This window comes from Vombatus ursinus, unplaced genomic scaffold, assembly GCF_900497805.2.
Source record: "Vombatus ursinus unplaced genomic scaffold, bare-nosed wombat genome assembly UNPS02009573.1, whole genome shotgun sequence".
Taxonomy (NCBI): Eukaryota; Metazoa; Chordata; class Mammalia; order Diprotodontia; family Vombatidae; genus Vombatus; species Vombatus ursinus.
The window spans coordinates 11,920,806-11,939,000 of record NW_020949351.1 but is presented as its reverse complement, the minus strand read 5'-3'; the positions used below and the strand labels follow the sequence as shown (position 1 = coordinate 11,939,000).

Here is an 18,195-nt window from a genome sequence, read left to right as displayed (position 1 = left end):
TTCACAAATGATTAAATGACTTGCCCATAGTTATGCAACTTAATGTGTGTTAGAAGCAACATCTAAACAGAGGTATTTCAGACTCCCACCATATCATGCTTCTTCTCAAGAGATCCATAAAGGAGTTGGAATGCTAGATACAAAAGTGGGCCATATTTGTCCTCCTTATATTGCTAAACACAGTCTTAGCCAGGCAGGCTCAAAATGAAGAATCTTTAGCAACAGGACCATCTTGCACAAAAGAGATGGGTGTGGCTAGTGATGGGAATAGATTTACTGAAACAAAAGCAAGAAAATCAGCTTATGATCTTTCTCTGCAACAAGAAAGGATTAGGAACTTGTCTAACCTTACTCGAGAATAAGCTGTCTACAAAGGTAGACGCCTTCCTTGAGTTCTTTGATATTTTGAAAAAAAAAGAAAAAGAAAAAGAAACTGAAGCTGTTTTAACTGTATTCTCTTTAGACCAAAAAAAAAAAAAGCCCTTATGCTGAAGGTATCTTAGAAGCAGGAAATGGGGTACTGAATTCAATGTCAGCCTACAAGTGCTTCCAGAGATGCATTGTCTTCCTTTCCTTTTTGTTATTCTTCAGGCACACAAAGGTAGGAATACCTTTTCTGGCTTTTTTTCTTTCTCTTTTTTTTAATGTGTATTTTTCCATATGTGTCCTAAAGAATCAGAATTTAAAATGATTCAAAGGTCACATAGATGTTTATTTTTTTCGGGTGTTCAGAGAAACTAGAAGCTTATAAAGATAACATCAGCACAATTTTCTTTAGGCTTACAAAGTGATTATTAGGTTATTTATTTGAATGACTACATTGACAATTTTGCTAGGTCTTAGAAAACTTCAGCTATTTACTTGGAATTTTGCGTATTTTTTTAAAAAATCTAATTGAATTACTGTTATGTTGTACTTCTCAGCTTTACCTGAAGAGGAATTTGTGGATACAACTGTAAAACTTGCCAAGAATATGATTTTCGAGTGTATGTATCCAGGATCGGACTTTGTAAGCCAGGCGGAATGGTTCAAGATCACAATAACAGGGAAAAATTCCATGGCTATTTTCAGTCCTACGTTTGGTGGGCTTATTAGGACAGACTATATCAGTAGGATTCACTTTTTGAACTCCAGTGTGACTGCAAACGATGTTTCCCTTTTTTTTCATAATGCCTCGAAAGCTGACCTTGGCCTTTATTACTGCATTCTCCAACTTTTCCCTCTTGGACGTTGGGAAAAGGTGATAAATGTTGTCCAATCAGGTAAGAACAAACTTCTTTGGCACTAACACTCGTTCCCCTTATCATTAGAAACTTCTACACTTTAGTAGAAATGGATGATTAGTCACAATCACTAGACTAGTCACACAGTATTTTGTAATCTGGGAGCAGAATTTTTAGAGGGGCTAACAATTCAAATCAATTTAATTGTTCTTAAAATATGATGAGTTTGTAATGGAATCATCTAACCAGTTTGAATATGAGATAAACGAGAGTACAAAAGTTATATATTGTAAGGCTTTCAATTGGCAAAGCCTATCCTAAGTAAAGTTGGGAAGTAGGTTGAGTTTGTCTTCTACTTTCCCTTTCAGTACTATTTTCTTCCGTCTTTACAACCTCACCTATATCTAGGCACTAATGAATCCATATTACTAACCGATGCCCAGGGCTCCCTTATTGCATCAAGGATAGGCCTTAATCAATGTCTTGACCCTGAATCCCTCTCATCCTCCCCAATGTTCCATTCATTAGGGAGTTATTCACTCTCAGCTTGCTATCATTTTGGAAATGAACCTAATAGAGCCCTGGCCTTGGAGTCAGGAAGATAGGGATTTGAATAAACAAATAAAGCATTTTTTAAGTACTTACAGTATATAAAACACTGTACCAAGCATTGGGGATAAGACTAGAAGAGGATTTGAATCATCTTACACTTACTAGTTATGTATCCCCGTTTTCTTCTCTTTTAAATATGGATAATAATTGTACATACAATCAGTGGGGCTGTGAGGATCACATGAGATAATGTATGAAATTAATTTGCAAACCTTAAAGTTCTATATAAATATCAGTTATTATTAATAATATGAATTAATTTAATAGCTGATCATGACTTATTGCTTTACTTCTTCCAGGACAATTTGAATTTTAATCCAAAGGGAAGTATTTCCAAAGATATAATTCCAAACTCAAGAGACAGGAGAGTAGAAGTGATTTTTCCTTAGTGAAAGGAGGAGATTCTTCTGAGTTTCCCTTAAATTATACTGTAGTGGCAACCACCTATTATTAAGTCAAGCCAGCCCTGTCCACATGACTTCTGTCTATTTCCTATTGCCCTATTTTTAAGGGAGTAACAGCTTGAAATTGTCACTGACATTGCCAATAGAAAACATCAAAAGGTAGGGAGTTAGGAAAGGACTCCAAGTCCTGTTGATATTCACTTGTACCTAAGCACAACATGTTCTCCCTCCCCCCTCACCCCTCCCACCGCCCCAGCCACTGGCATTCACTTGGTGTCTGTTGTTAAGATCCCTTTGCTCGACTATTCATTCACTAAAGAATCCATTTTACTATTCCAGTCCTTGTTGGTTTCAGTTTTCACTCATCTGTGAAGTACTTTTTGTAAGCTTATGGAGTACAGTCAACTCTTAGTTATCTGTGATAATAGAAGACAGCTTTGGCAGGCATGAGAAATATCAGTATGTTACCCACCAGATGTCCACAATTGGCTGGAGACAAACCTGGGTTTCACCTTCCTTCTCTGGGTAGCAGGTTATTGTACCTTTAGTCCCAAGTGAGATTTTCTGCATACTGCCAGAAGTCACCCAATTTAAATGGCCTCATCCCAGATGGGTAGGCTGTTGGGAATAGAGAAAAGGAGATGGATTTGCAAAGAACTAAATTGAAGTAGCAACCTTAAGGTAGGATTCGTTGAATCTTTATGAGTAACAAACTATGGCCATGCTTTCCCATTTTCTATCACAGGAGCAGAGGATATAGAAGTGAAAGGGCCTTAGAAGTCAACTCATCCAAATTTCCCTATTTTATAGATGAACAAACTAAAGTCTAGGGAAGTTAAGGGCCTGGACCAAAGGCACAGATATTAAATAGCCTTGGCAGGATTTGAACTGAGGACCTCTGATTCTAGATTCAATAGTCTTTCTGCTGCTGTATTATTACTTGAGCTGTAGGAGTGAGGGCGTTAGCTTTGCAGTTAGTGTGGAGGAGTGATTTTTGAATTTGTTCCGATGCTGCATTTGCGTTTTCTCCCCTCTCTTTATTTCTCTTTTTGTCTTTGTCTCTGCCTCTATTTCTGTCTCTGTCTGTCTGTCCTCTGTTTTGAAAGGCCAGATTAGAGAAAAATTATTAGTCTGTCAGTATTTGATTGGATATTTTCCCTTTTTTGTTTAGGAAGGAAAATGTGATTTCCAAAATTCCAGCTGCATTTTTGTAGTAGCGATACCAAGTCTAAGTAATCACACCGCCATAAAAGAAGTTTATTGAAAATGGCCAGTCGTCACACATAATGTATTTACTTCACAAATGCCTATTCTATAAGGAGGGCCAGGGGACTGTTTTTCATTCACTTCACAGAATATAAGGGGCAGGGGCTGTATGAAATATTGTGCCTGTGTGGCCCAGAAGATTTAAATAACAGGGCTAGGAAGTGAGAAAAAGTTCCTCCAGAGGCTGTCCCTGCATGGAGCGATACTTCTAAATATTCTAATTTGGTCAAAGCCCTGGCAAGGCTTTTCTGAAATTTATCCTTGGGAGGGCCTCAAAAATTTAACCTAATAGGCTAACATTTCAATCTGAGGCCTACTGGGGATGGAATGGAGTGAGAAGTTTTATGAAGAAGAGAAGAAATCAATAGCCTTAACTATATTGCTTTTCTCCTTTTCCTTCATGATCATTATTACACAGGGGGAAATCCTCACTCCCAGGTAGGCTAGGAGGTTGATATCAACAATACTTCCTTGAAATAAGCCAGCTTGGGCTCCTTTGAAGATATATCTTGAATAATAGGAATATTCCAAGGGAGCCATCTATACTTGTCTAGCCACGGTGGCTTAAAGTCACAAATGCAGTCATGCAGAGGTCACTTGCCCCCAAATATTTGTGAAACAAAGCTAAGGTTCAATCATTTTACCTTTTCTTTCTTCTTTCTTAATATCCTCTATTTCTTCCACTTTAAAAAATCTTTCACAACTTTTTTAGTTCCTTTTCAGTATTCATGCTCAGCCTCTTAGAGCAAAGCAATTTGTAGGTTTTACTATAGAGAACTCCATTTTTTAAAGGCCCGTTCTAGCACTAAAGTTCTGTGATTTTATGGTGATGCATAATTGTGTGGGGTTCAAAATACAAATATCTCAAGTAGAAGTTATTCTGGATGACCTAAGGAAAGGGAGTGAACTGCTAACTTTTCCATTTCCATTTGATAGGCTTAGGTTTGAAAAAGGTCTTTAGTATTTCAAACTTCTTTGTAAGCAATTAATCAAGAAATATTTATTAAAACCTACTATGTACCAGGCAGTGTGCAAAATTAAAGGAGGGAAGGGGTCATATAAAGACCAAAAAAATGAATGAACACTTGTCTTCAAGGAGTTTATATTCTATAGGGAAACACCATTGATGTATATTAGTAAATAGAAAATATTTTTTAAAAAAATAAAGTAATTTTAGAACAACATTAGCAACTAGAGTATTCAGGAAAAGCTTCATGGAAGAAATGGCACTTGACCTGAATTTTGAATTAAACTAGGGATTCCAAGAGGTGGAGGTGACAGGATATAGAATGTTGTAAAAGAATAACAGCAAATAGGTTCTAGGTGGCAACGAGGCTTTCTAGCGGGTATCGAGCCACAAGTGGCAAGGTCCTCCAGTACTTGAGAAGATTCAGTCCCCCTCCTCCCACCAGTAACATGAGACACCACTGGCTAGGGGGCTTAACATTTGAAAATCAATAATTCACTTACTTTTCCTTCAATTCAATAATAATTTCTTAACTACTTACTATGTGCCCTGTACTATGTTAGGTGTTGTAGATAAGAAGACAAATGTAAAAACAGTCTTAGTCCTCAGAGAACTTACATTCTATTGGAGAGGAAGAATCTAAGGAACATATATGCAGATTAATATTAAAAAATATGGACAAAGTAAACAGAGTAATTTGTGGGATTTGGAGTATGTGTGTGTATGGGTGAGAGGGCCAGGAAAGAAGGTTTCTTGAAGGAGGTAATACTTGAGTTGATCCTGGAATCCAGGTAGGGATTCCAAAAAGCAGAAATGAAGAGGTTGTGGGGGCCAGTTTGTGCAAATGTGTGAAGACTAGAGGGCAGCTAAGTGGTATAGTTGATAGTGCTGGGCCTGAAGTCAGGAAGACTCATTCTCCTGAGTTCAAATATGGCCTCAGTCACATAGAAGCTGTGTGACCCTGGACAAGTCACTTAACCCTGTTTGCCTCAATCTTGTCATCTGTAAAATGAGCTGGAGAAGGAAATGGCAAACCACTCCAGTATCTATGCCAAGAAAACCTCAAATGGAGTTATGAAGAGTAGGAGAAGACTGAAATGACTGAACAACAACAACAACCACCACAAATAAAAGACTAGAGATGGAAAATGTCCTTGTGGGAGATAACAAGAAGGTCAGTTTAGTTGACCTGTATATACCAAAGGCTTATATATTTGTTGAATTGGCTGACCCATTCAGTCATTCTTTCATCCAACAATATATTGAGCACTTAGTATCCTTTCTATACATTACAGAGGATACAGAAGAGAGTACAACTCAATGATTGCTTGCTAGAAGAGCTCATGATCTGCCTAGAGAGACACAAATAAGTACAGAACTTTCTTATAACTGGGGTGATAAGAGGAGGTTTTATGGAAGACAACTTCAAATTGAACTTGAAAGATGGATAGATTTTGTTAAGAGAAGATAGGAACAGAAAAGGGCATTTAAAAGAGAGGAAATTAGAAGGGTGAAGGCAAAGAGATAGAAAAGGACAACATGTATTTTGGGTTAGTGAGTACACAAATTTGATTAAAGCAAAGGGTTCTTATGGAGAGGAAGAAGAGGATAAACTTGGAAAAAGAGGTTTAGATCAACTTGTGAAGGGCCTTGAATGCCAAGCTAATGAATTTTGGTTTTATCCAGTAGGTTTTGAATAGGGGAGTGATATGATGAAAGGTGTGTTTTAGGATTATCTAGGTAATGGTGTGCAGGATGAGCTGAAGGGAAGCAATATCATAGGTATAATGGAAAGAGTCAAAAGATTCAGGTACATATCCTAGCTCAATCATTATATGACTGTGGATAAATTACATAAACTTTCTGAACCTTACTTGCCTCTTCCACAAAATGGGAATAATTATATTTATATTCCATTCTTTGCAGGGTTTAGGAAAACATTTTGTTAAAAATAAATCACCATTCAAATGTAAGTAGGATCATAGCTCTAGATTTGAAAGTCAGGTCAGAGGCCACCTAATCTAGTCCCCTCACTTTACAGATGAGGAAATTGAAGCCTATAGAGGTTGGATTGAAAATTCCTTGGGGGCAGGGACTGTCTTTTGCCTCTTTTTGTATCCCCAGCACTCAGCACAGTACCTAGCACATAGTAGGTGCTTAATAGATGTTTATTGATAGATTGATTGAAGTGACTCAACCAATTTCTCTTGGATTATAAATGGCAGAGCTGGATTCAAACTCAGATCTCACGACTGCAAATTCAGTGTCCTTTCTACTGTTACCATGCTTCCCTAAGTATTATTATTATTGTTGTTGTCTTCCTCATAATTGGAAAGATAGTTTAAAGGTTATTATAGTATTCCAGGCAAGAGAGGTTAAAGATATAAAGTTGGAGTGTGACATCAAAAATTTAAGGGAGGGGGCAGCTAGGTGGCACAGTGGATAGAGCACCGGCCCTGAAGTCAGGAGGACCTGAGTTCAAATCCAGCCTCAGACCAAACACTTGACACTTACTAGCTGTGTGACCCTGGGCAAGTCACAACCCCAATTGCCTAAAAAAAATTTAAGGGAAAGGACAGATTCAAGAGATATCATGAAGGAAGGCTTGTCAACTGATTGTATGTGAGAGAATCAGAGAGAGGAAAAATTAAAAAAACTAAAAATAACCAAAAAGCAAATGTCTAAAGTTTCCAATCTGAGTGACTAGAAAAATGGATCATAACATTAATAGCAATAGTAAACAGGATAATTAGTTTGATTTTGGCCACAATGATTTTGTTGTTATTGTTTGTCTTTCATTCTTGAAGAGGACTGTGACATCAGGAAGATGATGTCATGACTTGCAAGTGAATTGGATTTAAGTGAGGGAGGGTTGTGCAAAATCACCAGCCTCACTTTCTCCTCTGGAGCCATGAAGGTCCAGTGGGGAGATATAGATCAGGATTTTGAGATACTGGCGGAACACCCAGGTAGCGATGTCCAACTAGCAAGAGAAGATGTGAGAATAGAGTTTGGGAGAGACATCTGGGAATAGAGATGTAGATTTGAAAGTCACCCGTATAGATAACAGTAGCAGTTTGGGAAAGGATAGATCCCCAAGAGAGAGAATGTTATAAACTGAAAAGCCACAGAGGATCGATCCTTGAGAAATCTTTATGTTTAGGACTTGGGGAACGAGTAGGACCCAATGAAGGCAATTGGGCTCTGCCCTTTGACTTTGTTCTGTTTGTTGATAAAAATGCCAATCAATTATGCATTCATTAGATTTGGACAATATAAATGTGGGAAGGATAGCTAACATGTTAAATGATGGGATTGGATTCCAAAAAGAGCTCAATAAGCTGAAACGATTGGCCAAACTTAATATAATGAAGGGTCAGCTAGGTGGTGCAGTGGAAAGAGCACTAGGTTGGAGTCAGAAAGACTCATCTTCCTGAGTTCAAATATGGCCTCAGACACTCTCTAGCTGTGTCATCCTGTGCAAATCATTTAACCCTGTTTGCCTCAATTGTAAAATGAACTGGGGAAGAAAATGGCAAACTACTCCACTTTGCCAAAAAAACAAAAAAACACAAAAAAACCCCTCATGTAGTCCTGAAGAATCAGACATGACTGAAAAATGACTGAAAAACAACAAAATGATGAAAATGAATAGGGATGTATAAAATCTTGAACAAATACAGAAGCAACGAAATTGTAGTTCATGTGGCAAAGATCAGGGAATTTTAATGGACTGCAAATGGAACATGAGTGAACAGTGAGACTTCTGATCTTACTCAGATATTTGAAAATGATCTGTGATGCCATCAACACAGGGAACATAGGTGGAGCAGAAGCAGAATTAACAGACTAGGTTGTGAGAAAAAGCATAATACTAGTATAAACCAATTGTACGAAGTTTTGTTGTGAAGGAAGTAGGAAAATAAGGTGGTATTTCAAAGGAAGCAGCAGGGCCAAGTCAAAGTTGTTTTTTTTTAAAGAAAGGAAATTATACATATTTGGAGGTATAAAGGAAGGAGGTAGTGGAGAGAGAGAATGTTGAAGAGTGAGAGGGGATAACTGAAGGAACAAATTCCCAATGGAGTCCTTAGATGATAGGATGGAACATATGGGTGGAAAGCTTAATTTTCCAAAGGAAGAGAGGTATATTCTGTGATACGAGGGGGAAAATGAAGAGGATATATGAAGAGAAAAAGAGAGGAAGAAAAGATTGGGAGATTGGGGTATAGAAGCTGGAAATGGTCTAAGCTTGGATTGTAATCACATTTCACGTCCCCTGCCTTTTTTTTTTTTAGATATATAATTTCCTTGGTATAAGAACTTTCTATTGAAAAAAAATATCTTTTATAGGTGTGAATCAGAAAAAAAATCCTACAATTATAGTTTTAAAGAGTTGCCTGGGGGCAGTGAGAGGATTAGTGACTTACCCAATATCACTCAGTCAGTATGTGTGAGAAGTTAGACTTGAGCATATTTTCCAATAAATATATTTATGTAGCTTGTAAGTTATACCTCCTTCAGATGCCAGCAAATAAAAGTTCTCACAACTTCACCTCTGATGTCTTTATAAAACTCAGTGTTGTAGGTCTCCACTGATAATTCATTCAACCAAAACATGTGTTTTAAGGAATATGTCTCCAATGTTGTGATATTGATAGTAGTATGCATAGGAGTATAAACATGGATGGGACAAGTGGTTTTCACTTTGCTAAAGGAAAACCAGTGGTGAGTAGTTATTCCTGGCAATTCAACTTTTTTTTTTTTAAATAGAAGATATTTGAAATCCTGACAATATGACTGTAAAAAAAAGCAAATTGTGCTAGAGCCACAATTATTCTTTACCAATGAATTTTTTCATTAAGTTTTTCTCATTTCTCCATGGGAGATATATATTCCATCTGATGTTTTTATAAACCTAGCAGAGGATCAGAACATCTAATTGTCCTTTTTAGTTAAACTTCTTACATTACCTTTGAGGAAGGCTATAATTTGTTGTTGTTCAGTTGTTTTCTTTCTTGTCTGACTCTGTGACCCCATTTGGGGTTTTCTTGGCAAAGATACTGCAGTGGTTTGCCATTTCCTTCTTCAACTTATTTTACAGATGAGGAACTGAGGCAAACAGGGTTAAGTGATTTGTCCAGGGTTACACAGCTAGTAAGTGACTGAGGTCATATTTGAATTTAGGTCCTACTGACTCCAGGCCCAGCACTCTATCCACTGTGTCACCTAGCTGCCACAAGTCTACAATACATAGCAGCCCATATTTGACTTTTCTTGAAAATGTGCTTTGAAGCTTTATGAGATCAAACTTATGAGATCAAAGAATGTAACTATTTTATAGAACTTAAGTTGCTCATCTTTCAAGAGTCTGCAAATTTTAGCTGCTTGATCAGGAGTTTGATCAGGATCAGGAGAAAGATCATTAAATAGGCATTGCTTAGTAGATTTAAAGCAAAAAAGAAGAAAGTAGACTGAATTTGACTTTGGTGAATTAGTATGTTGATTTGTTTATATAGACACATATAGAGTACTTCAACTTGTCAATAAAGTATATGTGAAAATGATGTGAATCAGGATTCCATTACAGGGCTTTGCTAAAAATGCATAGTTATATAGTTAACAATATATTTCTGAACCATATTACTGAAACGTGGCAGCTACGTGGTGCAATGGATAGAGTGCAGGACTTAGAGCTGTGAAGACTTATTTTCCTGAGTTCAGATCTGGCCTCAGACACTAGCTGTGTGTCCCTAGGCAAGTCACTTAACCCTGTTTACCTCAGTTCCTTATCTGCAATATGAACTGGAGAAGGAAATGGCAAACCACTCTAATATCATTGCCAAAAAAACTCCAAATGAGGTCATGAAGAGTCAGATACATCTGAAAAATGACTGAACAACAAAAATTCTGAAAGTATAACAGAGACTTACTTTATTTAGAAATATGGAGAGAAAGAAACCTTATTTACGTCAGTGATTTGCCTCACTCTTACTATAAAATTAGGAGTTTCAGTTATCATGATGTTCAACTTTCAGATTTTTTTTTTTAATATCAGAAGAAAGCGTCCACTTAACTGAGAGACCTACACCAAATGAAAGATTAGTTCAGATTCAGGTGAGGAAATATTATAATATTCAAAATTTCAGAATATGTGTAGGTATCTTTCCAGTTTAAATGGTTTCATTAGGTTGTATTTTTGTTTTTGTAGGGATTTTTCTCTGTGGTTTTTTATTTTCTATTTTAAGTTCTGAAGTTAACTAAGATCAAATAAAATGAACATTTTTATATACAAAGCTAAATAGAAAAAAAAAGATTGTTCATGAAGGTGTGAATCTATGTTACAAATAGCTTGCTTTTCTCTTTATGTATGTAGTAAATTCAGTGTATTATTTTCAAAGCTGCTCTACTTGTCTGTGTTTCCCATTGACCTTTGATAAGTTTTCTTCCATTTTTTTTAATGCTTCAATGACATTCTTGTTTGATAACCACATTTCTCTTTTACTGTCTACCCTCCAATTGCTCCCACCCCACATTGAAAAAAAATATAAAGCCTTTGTATCATATATGGATAGTCCAGCAAAACAAATCACTATGTTAGCTATGTCTGAAATGTATGTCTTTTTCTGCACCTTGAGTTTGTTTTCTCTGTGTCAGGAGATAGGTAGTGTGTTTCATCACCAGTCCTTTGGAATCATGGTTGGTCATCACATTGATCAGTGTTCTTAAGTAATAATAATACAATAATAAGTCACATTTATACAGTGTTTCAAGGTTTGCAAAACACTTTACAAATATCTTTTTTCCTTATAACAATTGTGGGAGGTAGGTGATGTTATTATCCCCTTTTTACCAATAAGGAAACTGAGGCATAGAAAGATTAAGTGACTTGCCAGAGTCACAAGGCAAGTACCTGAGGCAGGATTTAAAACATCAGATTTCAAGTACTGAGCTCTATTCACTCTACTAACTACTGTCCAGTTGCCTCTAATAGCTAGCATTTGTAATAATGACTCAAGGTTTGCAAAGCACTTTACATATATTAACTCATTTGATTGTTACAATGACCCCATAAAGTGGTTGCTATTATTATACCCATTTTACAGATAAGTTTTTCAAAATTGTTTTTCCTTACAATGTTGTTATTACTGTATAAACTATTCTCCCAGGTCTGTTTACTTGATTTTACATTAATTCATACATATTTTTCCTGGTTTTCAGGAATCTGTTCTTTTCATCATTTCTTAAGGCACAATGATAGGCTATTACTGAACATTCGCATACTATAATTTGTTTAGTCATTCCTTAGGTGATGAATGTAGTTGTTATTTGTTTTTGTTCTTAATTTCATTTATTTTTAGCATTTAAAATTTTTTTGCATTCCAGATTTTTTCCTTCTCTCTACCCCTTCCCCTATCCATTGATAAGACAAACTATATGTATATGATTTCAATTATACATGTGAAATCATGCAAAACATATTTCTATATTAAACATGTTACAAAAAAAGGAAGAAAAATTAAGAAAGTTCAATTTGCACTCAGAATTCATCAGTTTTCTCTCTGGAGGTGGATAGCATATTTCAACATGAGTGCTTTGAAATTATCTTGGATCATTTTATTGATCATATCACCTAGATCTTTCACAGTTGATCATCATTACAATATTGCTGTTACTGTGTATAATGATCACCTGGTTCTGCTCCCTTCACTCTGAATCAGTTCATATAGGTCTTCCCAGGTTTTTCTGAAACTATTCTGCTCTTCATTTCTTATGGAACAATAGTATTCCATTACATTCATGTACCACAACTTGTTCAGTCATTCCACAATTGATGGACATCCCCTCAATTCCCAATTCTTGGCCACCACAAAAAGAGCTGCTATAAATACTTTTGTATATATAGGTCCTTTCCCTTTTTCTTTGATCTCTTGGGATACAGATCTAGTGGTTATATTGCTGGGTCAGAGTATGCACAATAGTTCCAAATTGCTCTCCAGAATAGTTGGACCATTTCACATCTTCATGAACAGTGCATTAGTGTTCCAATTTTTCTACATCCCTTCCAACATTTGTCATTTTCCTTTTCTCTCATATTAGCCAATCTGATAGGTATGAGGTGGTATGACAGAGTTGTTTTAATTTGTATGTCTCTAATCAATAGTGATTTAGAGCATTTTTTTATATGACTATAGATGGCTTTGATTCTTCTTCCTCTGAAAATTGCTTGTTCATAATTTTTGACCATTTATCAATTGAGGAATAGCTCTTATTTATAAATTTTACTCAGTTCCCTATATATTTGAGAAATGAAGCCTTTACCAGAGAAACTTACTGTAAAAATTATTTCCCAGTTTCCTGCTTTCCTTCTAATTTTGGCTGTATTATTTTGTGTGTGTATGTGGGGGTGTGTGTGTGCAAAACCTTTTTAATATAATATAATCAAAATTGTCCATTATACTTCCTGTGATCCTCTCCATCTTTTGTTTGGTCATAAACTCTTCACTTATCCATAGATCTGACAGGTGAAAGTTTCCATGCTCCCCTAATTTGCTTATGATATCATCCTTTATCTCTAAATCACGTACCCCTTTTGACTTTATCTTGGTATATGTTATGATATTTGGTCTATGCCTAGTTTCTGTCAAACTTCTTTCTAGTTTTCCCAGCAATTTTTTGGTTAAATGTTTAATTATTACCCTAAAAGCTTGGATCTTTGAGTTTATCAAAAACTAGAATAATATTATAATTTCCTGCTATGTAAGTATACTAATCTATTCCCCTAATCCACCATTTTATTTCATAGCAAGTGCCAGATTGTTTTCTTGATTACCACTTTGTAATATAATTTGAAATCTCGTATTACTAGGCCACCTTCTTTCACATATTTTTTCATCGATTCTCTTGATATTATTGACCTTTTGTTTTTTTTTCAGATAAATTTTGTTATTATCTTTTCTAGCACTATAAAATAATTCTTTGATAGTTTAATTTATATGGCTCTAAAAAGTAAATTAATTTAGGTAGAATTGTCATTTTTATTATATTGGCTCAGCCTGCCATGAACAATTATTATTTCTCCAGTTGTTCGGATCTGTCTTTACTTGAATGAAAAGTATTTTTTTTTTCATATAGTCCCTGTGTTTGTCTTAGCAGGTAGACTCCCAAATATTTTATATTGTCTTACAGTTATTTTAAATGACATTTTTCTTGCTATCTCTTCCTGCTGGTTTTATTGGTAATATAGAGAAATGCTGATTTACATGGGTTTATTTTGTATTCTGTAACTTTACTAAAGTTATTGTTTCAATTAGTTTTTAGTTGATTCTCTAGGGTTTTCTAAGTATAACATCATGTTATCTGTAAAAAGTGATTGCTTTGTTTCCCCATTGCCTATTCTTATTAGTTCAATTTCTTTTTCTTGTCTCATACTATAGTTAACATTTCTAATACAATATTGAATAACAGTGGTGATTATGAACATCCTTGCTTCACCTTGATCTTATTGGGAAAGCTGTTAGTTTATCCCCATTACAAATGGTTTTAGATCTTGGTTTTAGATTGATACTACCTATCATTTTAAGAAAGACTCCATTTCTTCCCATGCTTTCTAGTATTTTTAATATGAATAGGTTTTGTATTTCATAAAAAGCCTTTTCTGTATCTGTTGAGATAATGATATGATTTGTGTTGTTTTTGATATTGACATTGTCAATTATGTTTATAGTTTTCCTAATGTTGAACTGGCCTGCATTTCTGGTATAAATCTCACCTAGTCATGGTATATGATCTTTGTGATGTATTGCTACAATCTCCTTGCTAGTATTTTATTTAAATTTTTGCCTCAATATTCATTAGGGAAATTGGTCTACAATTTTCTTTCTCTGTTTTTGCTTTCTTTAGTTTAGGCATCAATTTGTTTCACAGAAGGAATTTGGTGGAATTCCCTATTGAGCTTTTTTTTTTTCAAATAGTTTATGTAGTATTGGAACTAATTGTTTTTTAAATGTTTGGTAGAATTCCCTTCTAATTCCATCTGGTCCTGGGGATTATTTCCTTAGGGAGCTCATTTATGACTTGTTCCATTTCTTTCTTTCTTTCTTTCTTTCTTTCTTTCTTTCTTTCTTTCTTTCTTTTTTTTTTTAGGCAATTGGGGTTAAGTGACTTGCCCAGGGTCACACATCTAGTATGTGTCAAGTGTTTGGTCTGAGGCTGGATTTGAACTCAGGTCCTCCTGACTTCAGGGCCAGTGCTCTATCCACTGCACCACCTAGCTGCCCAACTTGTTTAATTTTTTGCAGTTGCTGTTTAACAGCAACAAAAAATTATCCTTTGGTTTTGATATATAAAGAAATCTATGGTTTGATTGATGAATGAATGAATAAATGAATGAATGAATTTATTAAATAATTGAAAGCATCTAGGGAGCAGTATGCATGAAACACTGAAAAGTGCTAGTTGTATAAAGTTATATAAAGCAAAGAAAGTCCCTGACCTTAAGGAGCTTACATTATAATAGGGGGAGACACTGCCATATGGAAGACATTTTGGCTAGGAAAGTCCCTGGAATGGTGTGACTGGCCTTAGGGGAGTGAATTGTCACACCCCTTCCAGAGGCAATGGCAGAGTTTATATAATCATAGGTCTAGGCAGTTCAATTAAAAAATATTTGTCCTTGGGTTCAGGAATTCCACTTCCAACACTTGCTGCCTATGAGAACCTGGGCTAGAAACTTAACCTCTGTGGGAACACTGTCACTTGAACACCTGTGTCACAGGATCATGAGCAAAGTACTTTGTAAACATTAAAGTACTATATAAATATGAATTATTAATTCCTTTTATTCTGGTTTTTGCTTTCTATCTTGTTTTGATTACACCATCTTATTTAAAAAGCACAGCATTAAAAACAACCAATATTTATTCATTTATTTCTAATTTAAATCTTTCTTTCTTTTTTTTGTGAGGCAATTGGGGTTAAGTGACTTGCCCAAGGTCACACAGCTAGTACGTGTCAAATGTTTGGTCTGAGGCTGGATTTGAACTCAGGTCCTTCTGACTTCAGGGCCGGTGCTCTATCCACTGCACCACCTGGCTGCCCTAAATCTTTCTTAATGAGAAGGAAATAACCTCTTTTTAAGAAAGATTGGCATTCTAGCTTTAATTTTTCTATAAGGATTTGTCCTTCTCACCCCTTCCACTTCACATTGCAATGCTTTACTCTCTTTTCTCCATCTCAAATTCAGTAGCAGAATGTATAAAAATGGCCCCACCTGCTTCATATTTGTGACAGGTACTAAGTTGTGACTTGGGAGTGCTCCCTCTCTCAAATGTTGCTGTCTGTCAAAGGAGATGCCAAGAAACGTTAAAAAGGCCAAGGAGAAGAATTTGTTTTTTATTCTCTCTACTCTAGGGTCACCCATATGTACTAGCTTGGTTTCTTTCCCTGTGTATATTCCTTCAGTTTAGTCCATCACAGTCAGTTTTGTTGTTTGATGTTGGTTTCATTTGATTAAAAATAGGAAGAAAAAAATGTGGAAAAAAATCACCTTCAAACCTAACATTTAAAGAAATAAAGTCATAAAGTCTCTTTTATGGCCCATTCCAACTAGATCAGTAACAGGTCTTTTACTTTTTCATATATATATATATATATGTATGATTATATATGTAAATATATATGTACATACATACATACATATATATGAAAATAAAAGTGTTCTGTAAAAATGCTGCATTTCAGCAGTTTTTAGTTTTAAAAGGAAACAAAAATCTTCAAAAGCACCTGTAAGAAATATTTTCAGGATAGCTTATTGATGAAACTGAACTCTTAAGGGCTTGGAAATCTTACTCTTTAATGAAGCTAAGTAGTAAACATAGAAGATAGATGGTAAAGGAAATTTTAAGACTTGTAGAAGGCAAGGTTATGGTCAATGCTCTTCTCTAGAGTGAAATGAATAGGAATTTCCAAGAGAAGCTTTCCTCCTAAACTATCCCAAGGCTATTTTTAAAAATTGAACCCTAACTTTCCATTTACCATGCACAAGGAACTATACTCAAATATAGGAATCTTCCAGAGATTCTAGCTCCCTGTCTCTGATGGTGCAGTTCTCCAACCTAAAACAAAAAAAAATCAGGAAACTTTAAAAGGAATAAGATTATTTTTAATTGTACATAAGATTGAAAGACAGGGTGGTATATAGTGTAGAGAACTGGCCTTCAATTCAGGAAGACCTGGATTCAAGTCATAAGTCAGCCTGTCACGTATGGACTGGGCAGGTCATCTAATCTCTCAGGGCTCAATTATTCAGTTGTTCTCAGTCAGTTTCATCAAACTGGTTTGCCATTTCCTTCTTTATCTCCTTTTATAGACGAGGAAACCATGACAAAGGGGGTTAAGTGACTTGCCCAGGGTCACGCAGCTAGTGAGACCAGATTTGAATTTACATAGATGAGTCTTCCAGACTCCAGGCTTGGCACTCTATCCACTGTGCCACCTAGCTGCCCCATTATGTAAGGGGCATATATAAAACCAGAAAGCTTGTATGCGATCAAGGTTTCAAGTACTTAGCAATTTAGTCGTAGAAGAAGCCTCCAACTAAGCCCCTGAAAAAGGAGAAGAAACAAGCTAGCATCAACCTCAATTTCCTCACCCACCCCCAATTTGACCGAAGGAAGACCCTGAGTACTGCATATGTTCAGGAGATTCAGATTTCTCATCAGAGTTCTAGCAATGTCCACTCACCTCTAGGAGAGTTGTGGTTGGCAACAGTGTCTGCAATGGGAACTGAAGGCAGAAGGAACAAGATAAGGAAAAGCAGATACATCACTTTATGTATGAGGAACCTAGCAGAAAGGCTATACCACATTAAGAGGAACATCCTTAGGACTCTAGCAAAAGGACTTCCAGGAACTCTGTTACCACTTTATTTCATGTACTATGTAAGTTTGAACCCACTTTCTCTTGGACGGTATATGTACTGTGGGGATACCCTGTTGCAGACCTTGGGGACAGGGTGTGGCAGGACATTTTATACCAATTATACCACCATACTAAAGACCCATTTCTTCCTGGTAATTTATTCTGGTTAAGTAATTGATATTAAGAGATAATCATGCAAGGGAAGCACAGTGGTTGGGAGCTATAGAATTAGAAAAACTACCCCAACCTTTCAGAGCTACCCCAAGAGCCCTAAAATGATATAGCAACTACTCTTTGGAGACCCAGCCTGCAACTGTGGATTGGGGATGGGAGAGTAGCCTTAGAATATATATTTATAAATAAATATCAAATATATAAAAAAGTAAATACAAGGTAATTTCAGGGGACATGCACTAGCAGCTGGTTGTGGGGGTGGTGTCAAGAGGAATTAGGAAAAATTCATGTAGAAGGCACCACTTGTGCTGAGCTTTAAAGGAATTGAAAGATTGTCTGAGGTAGAAGGGAGGAGAAAGTGAATTCTAGATATGAGGGACAGGCTATGGCATGCAAAGGCATGAAGATGAGAAATGGAATTTTATCTATGAGTTGAATAGGCCAGTTGGGTTAGAATATATAGTGTGTGAAAGGAACTAATTAATAAGCCTGTAAAGGTTGACTGGAACCAGGCTGTGAAGGGTATTACATAACAAATAGAAGAGTTTGTGTTTTTTCATAGTCAATTGGGAATGGTTGAAACTTTTTGAGCAGGGGAGTGATGTGATCAGACTGATGCTTTAGGAATATC

The 18,195-nt window shown here is 36.0% G+C and overlaps 1 protein-coding gene across 1 annotated transcript in view; it reads left to right on the top strand.

Moving 5' to 3' along the window:
- The first annotated feature begins 520 nt into the window (after positions 1-520).
- The window catches only part of CD226 (CD226 molecule), a 103,199-nt gene continuing 85,524 nt past the window's right edge, over positions 521-18,195 (top strand). Inside the window, exons 1-2 of the mRNA XM_027852442.1 lie at positions 521-601; positions 924-1,262. Coding sequence (XP_027708243.1) covers positions 556-601; positions 924-1,262 — 385 coding nt within the window. The 5' untranslated portion in view covers positions 521-555. The remainder of the gene's footprint in view (positions 602-923; positions 1,263-18,195) is intronic.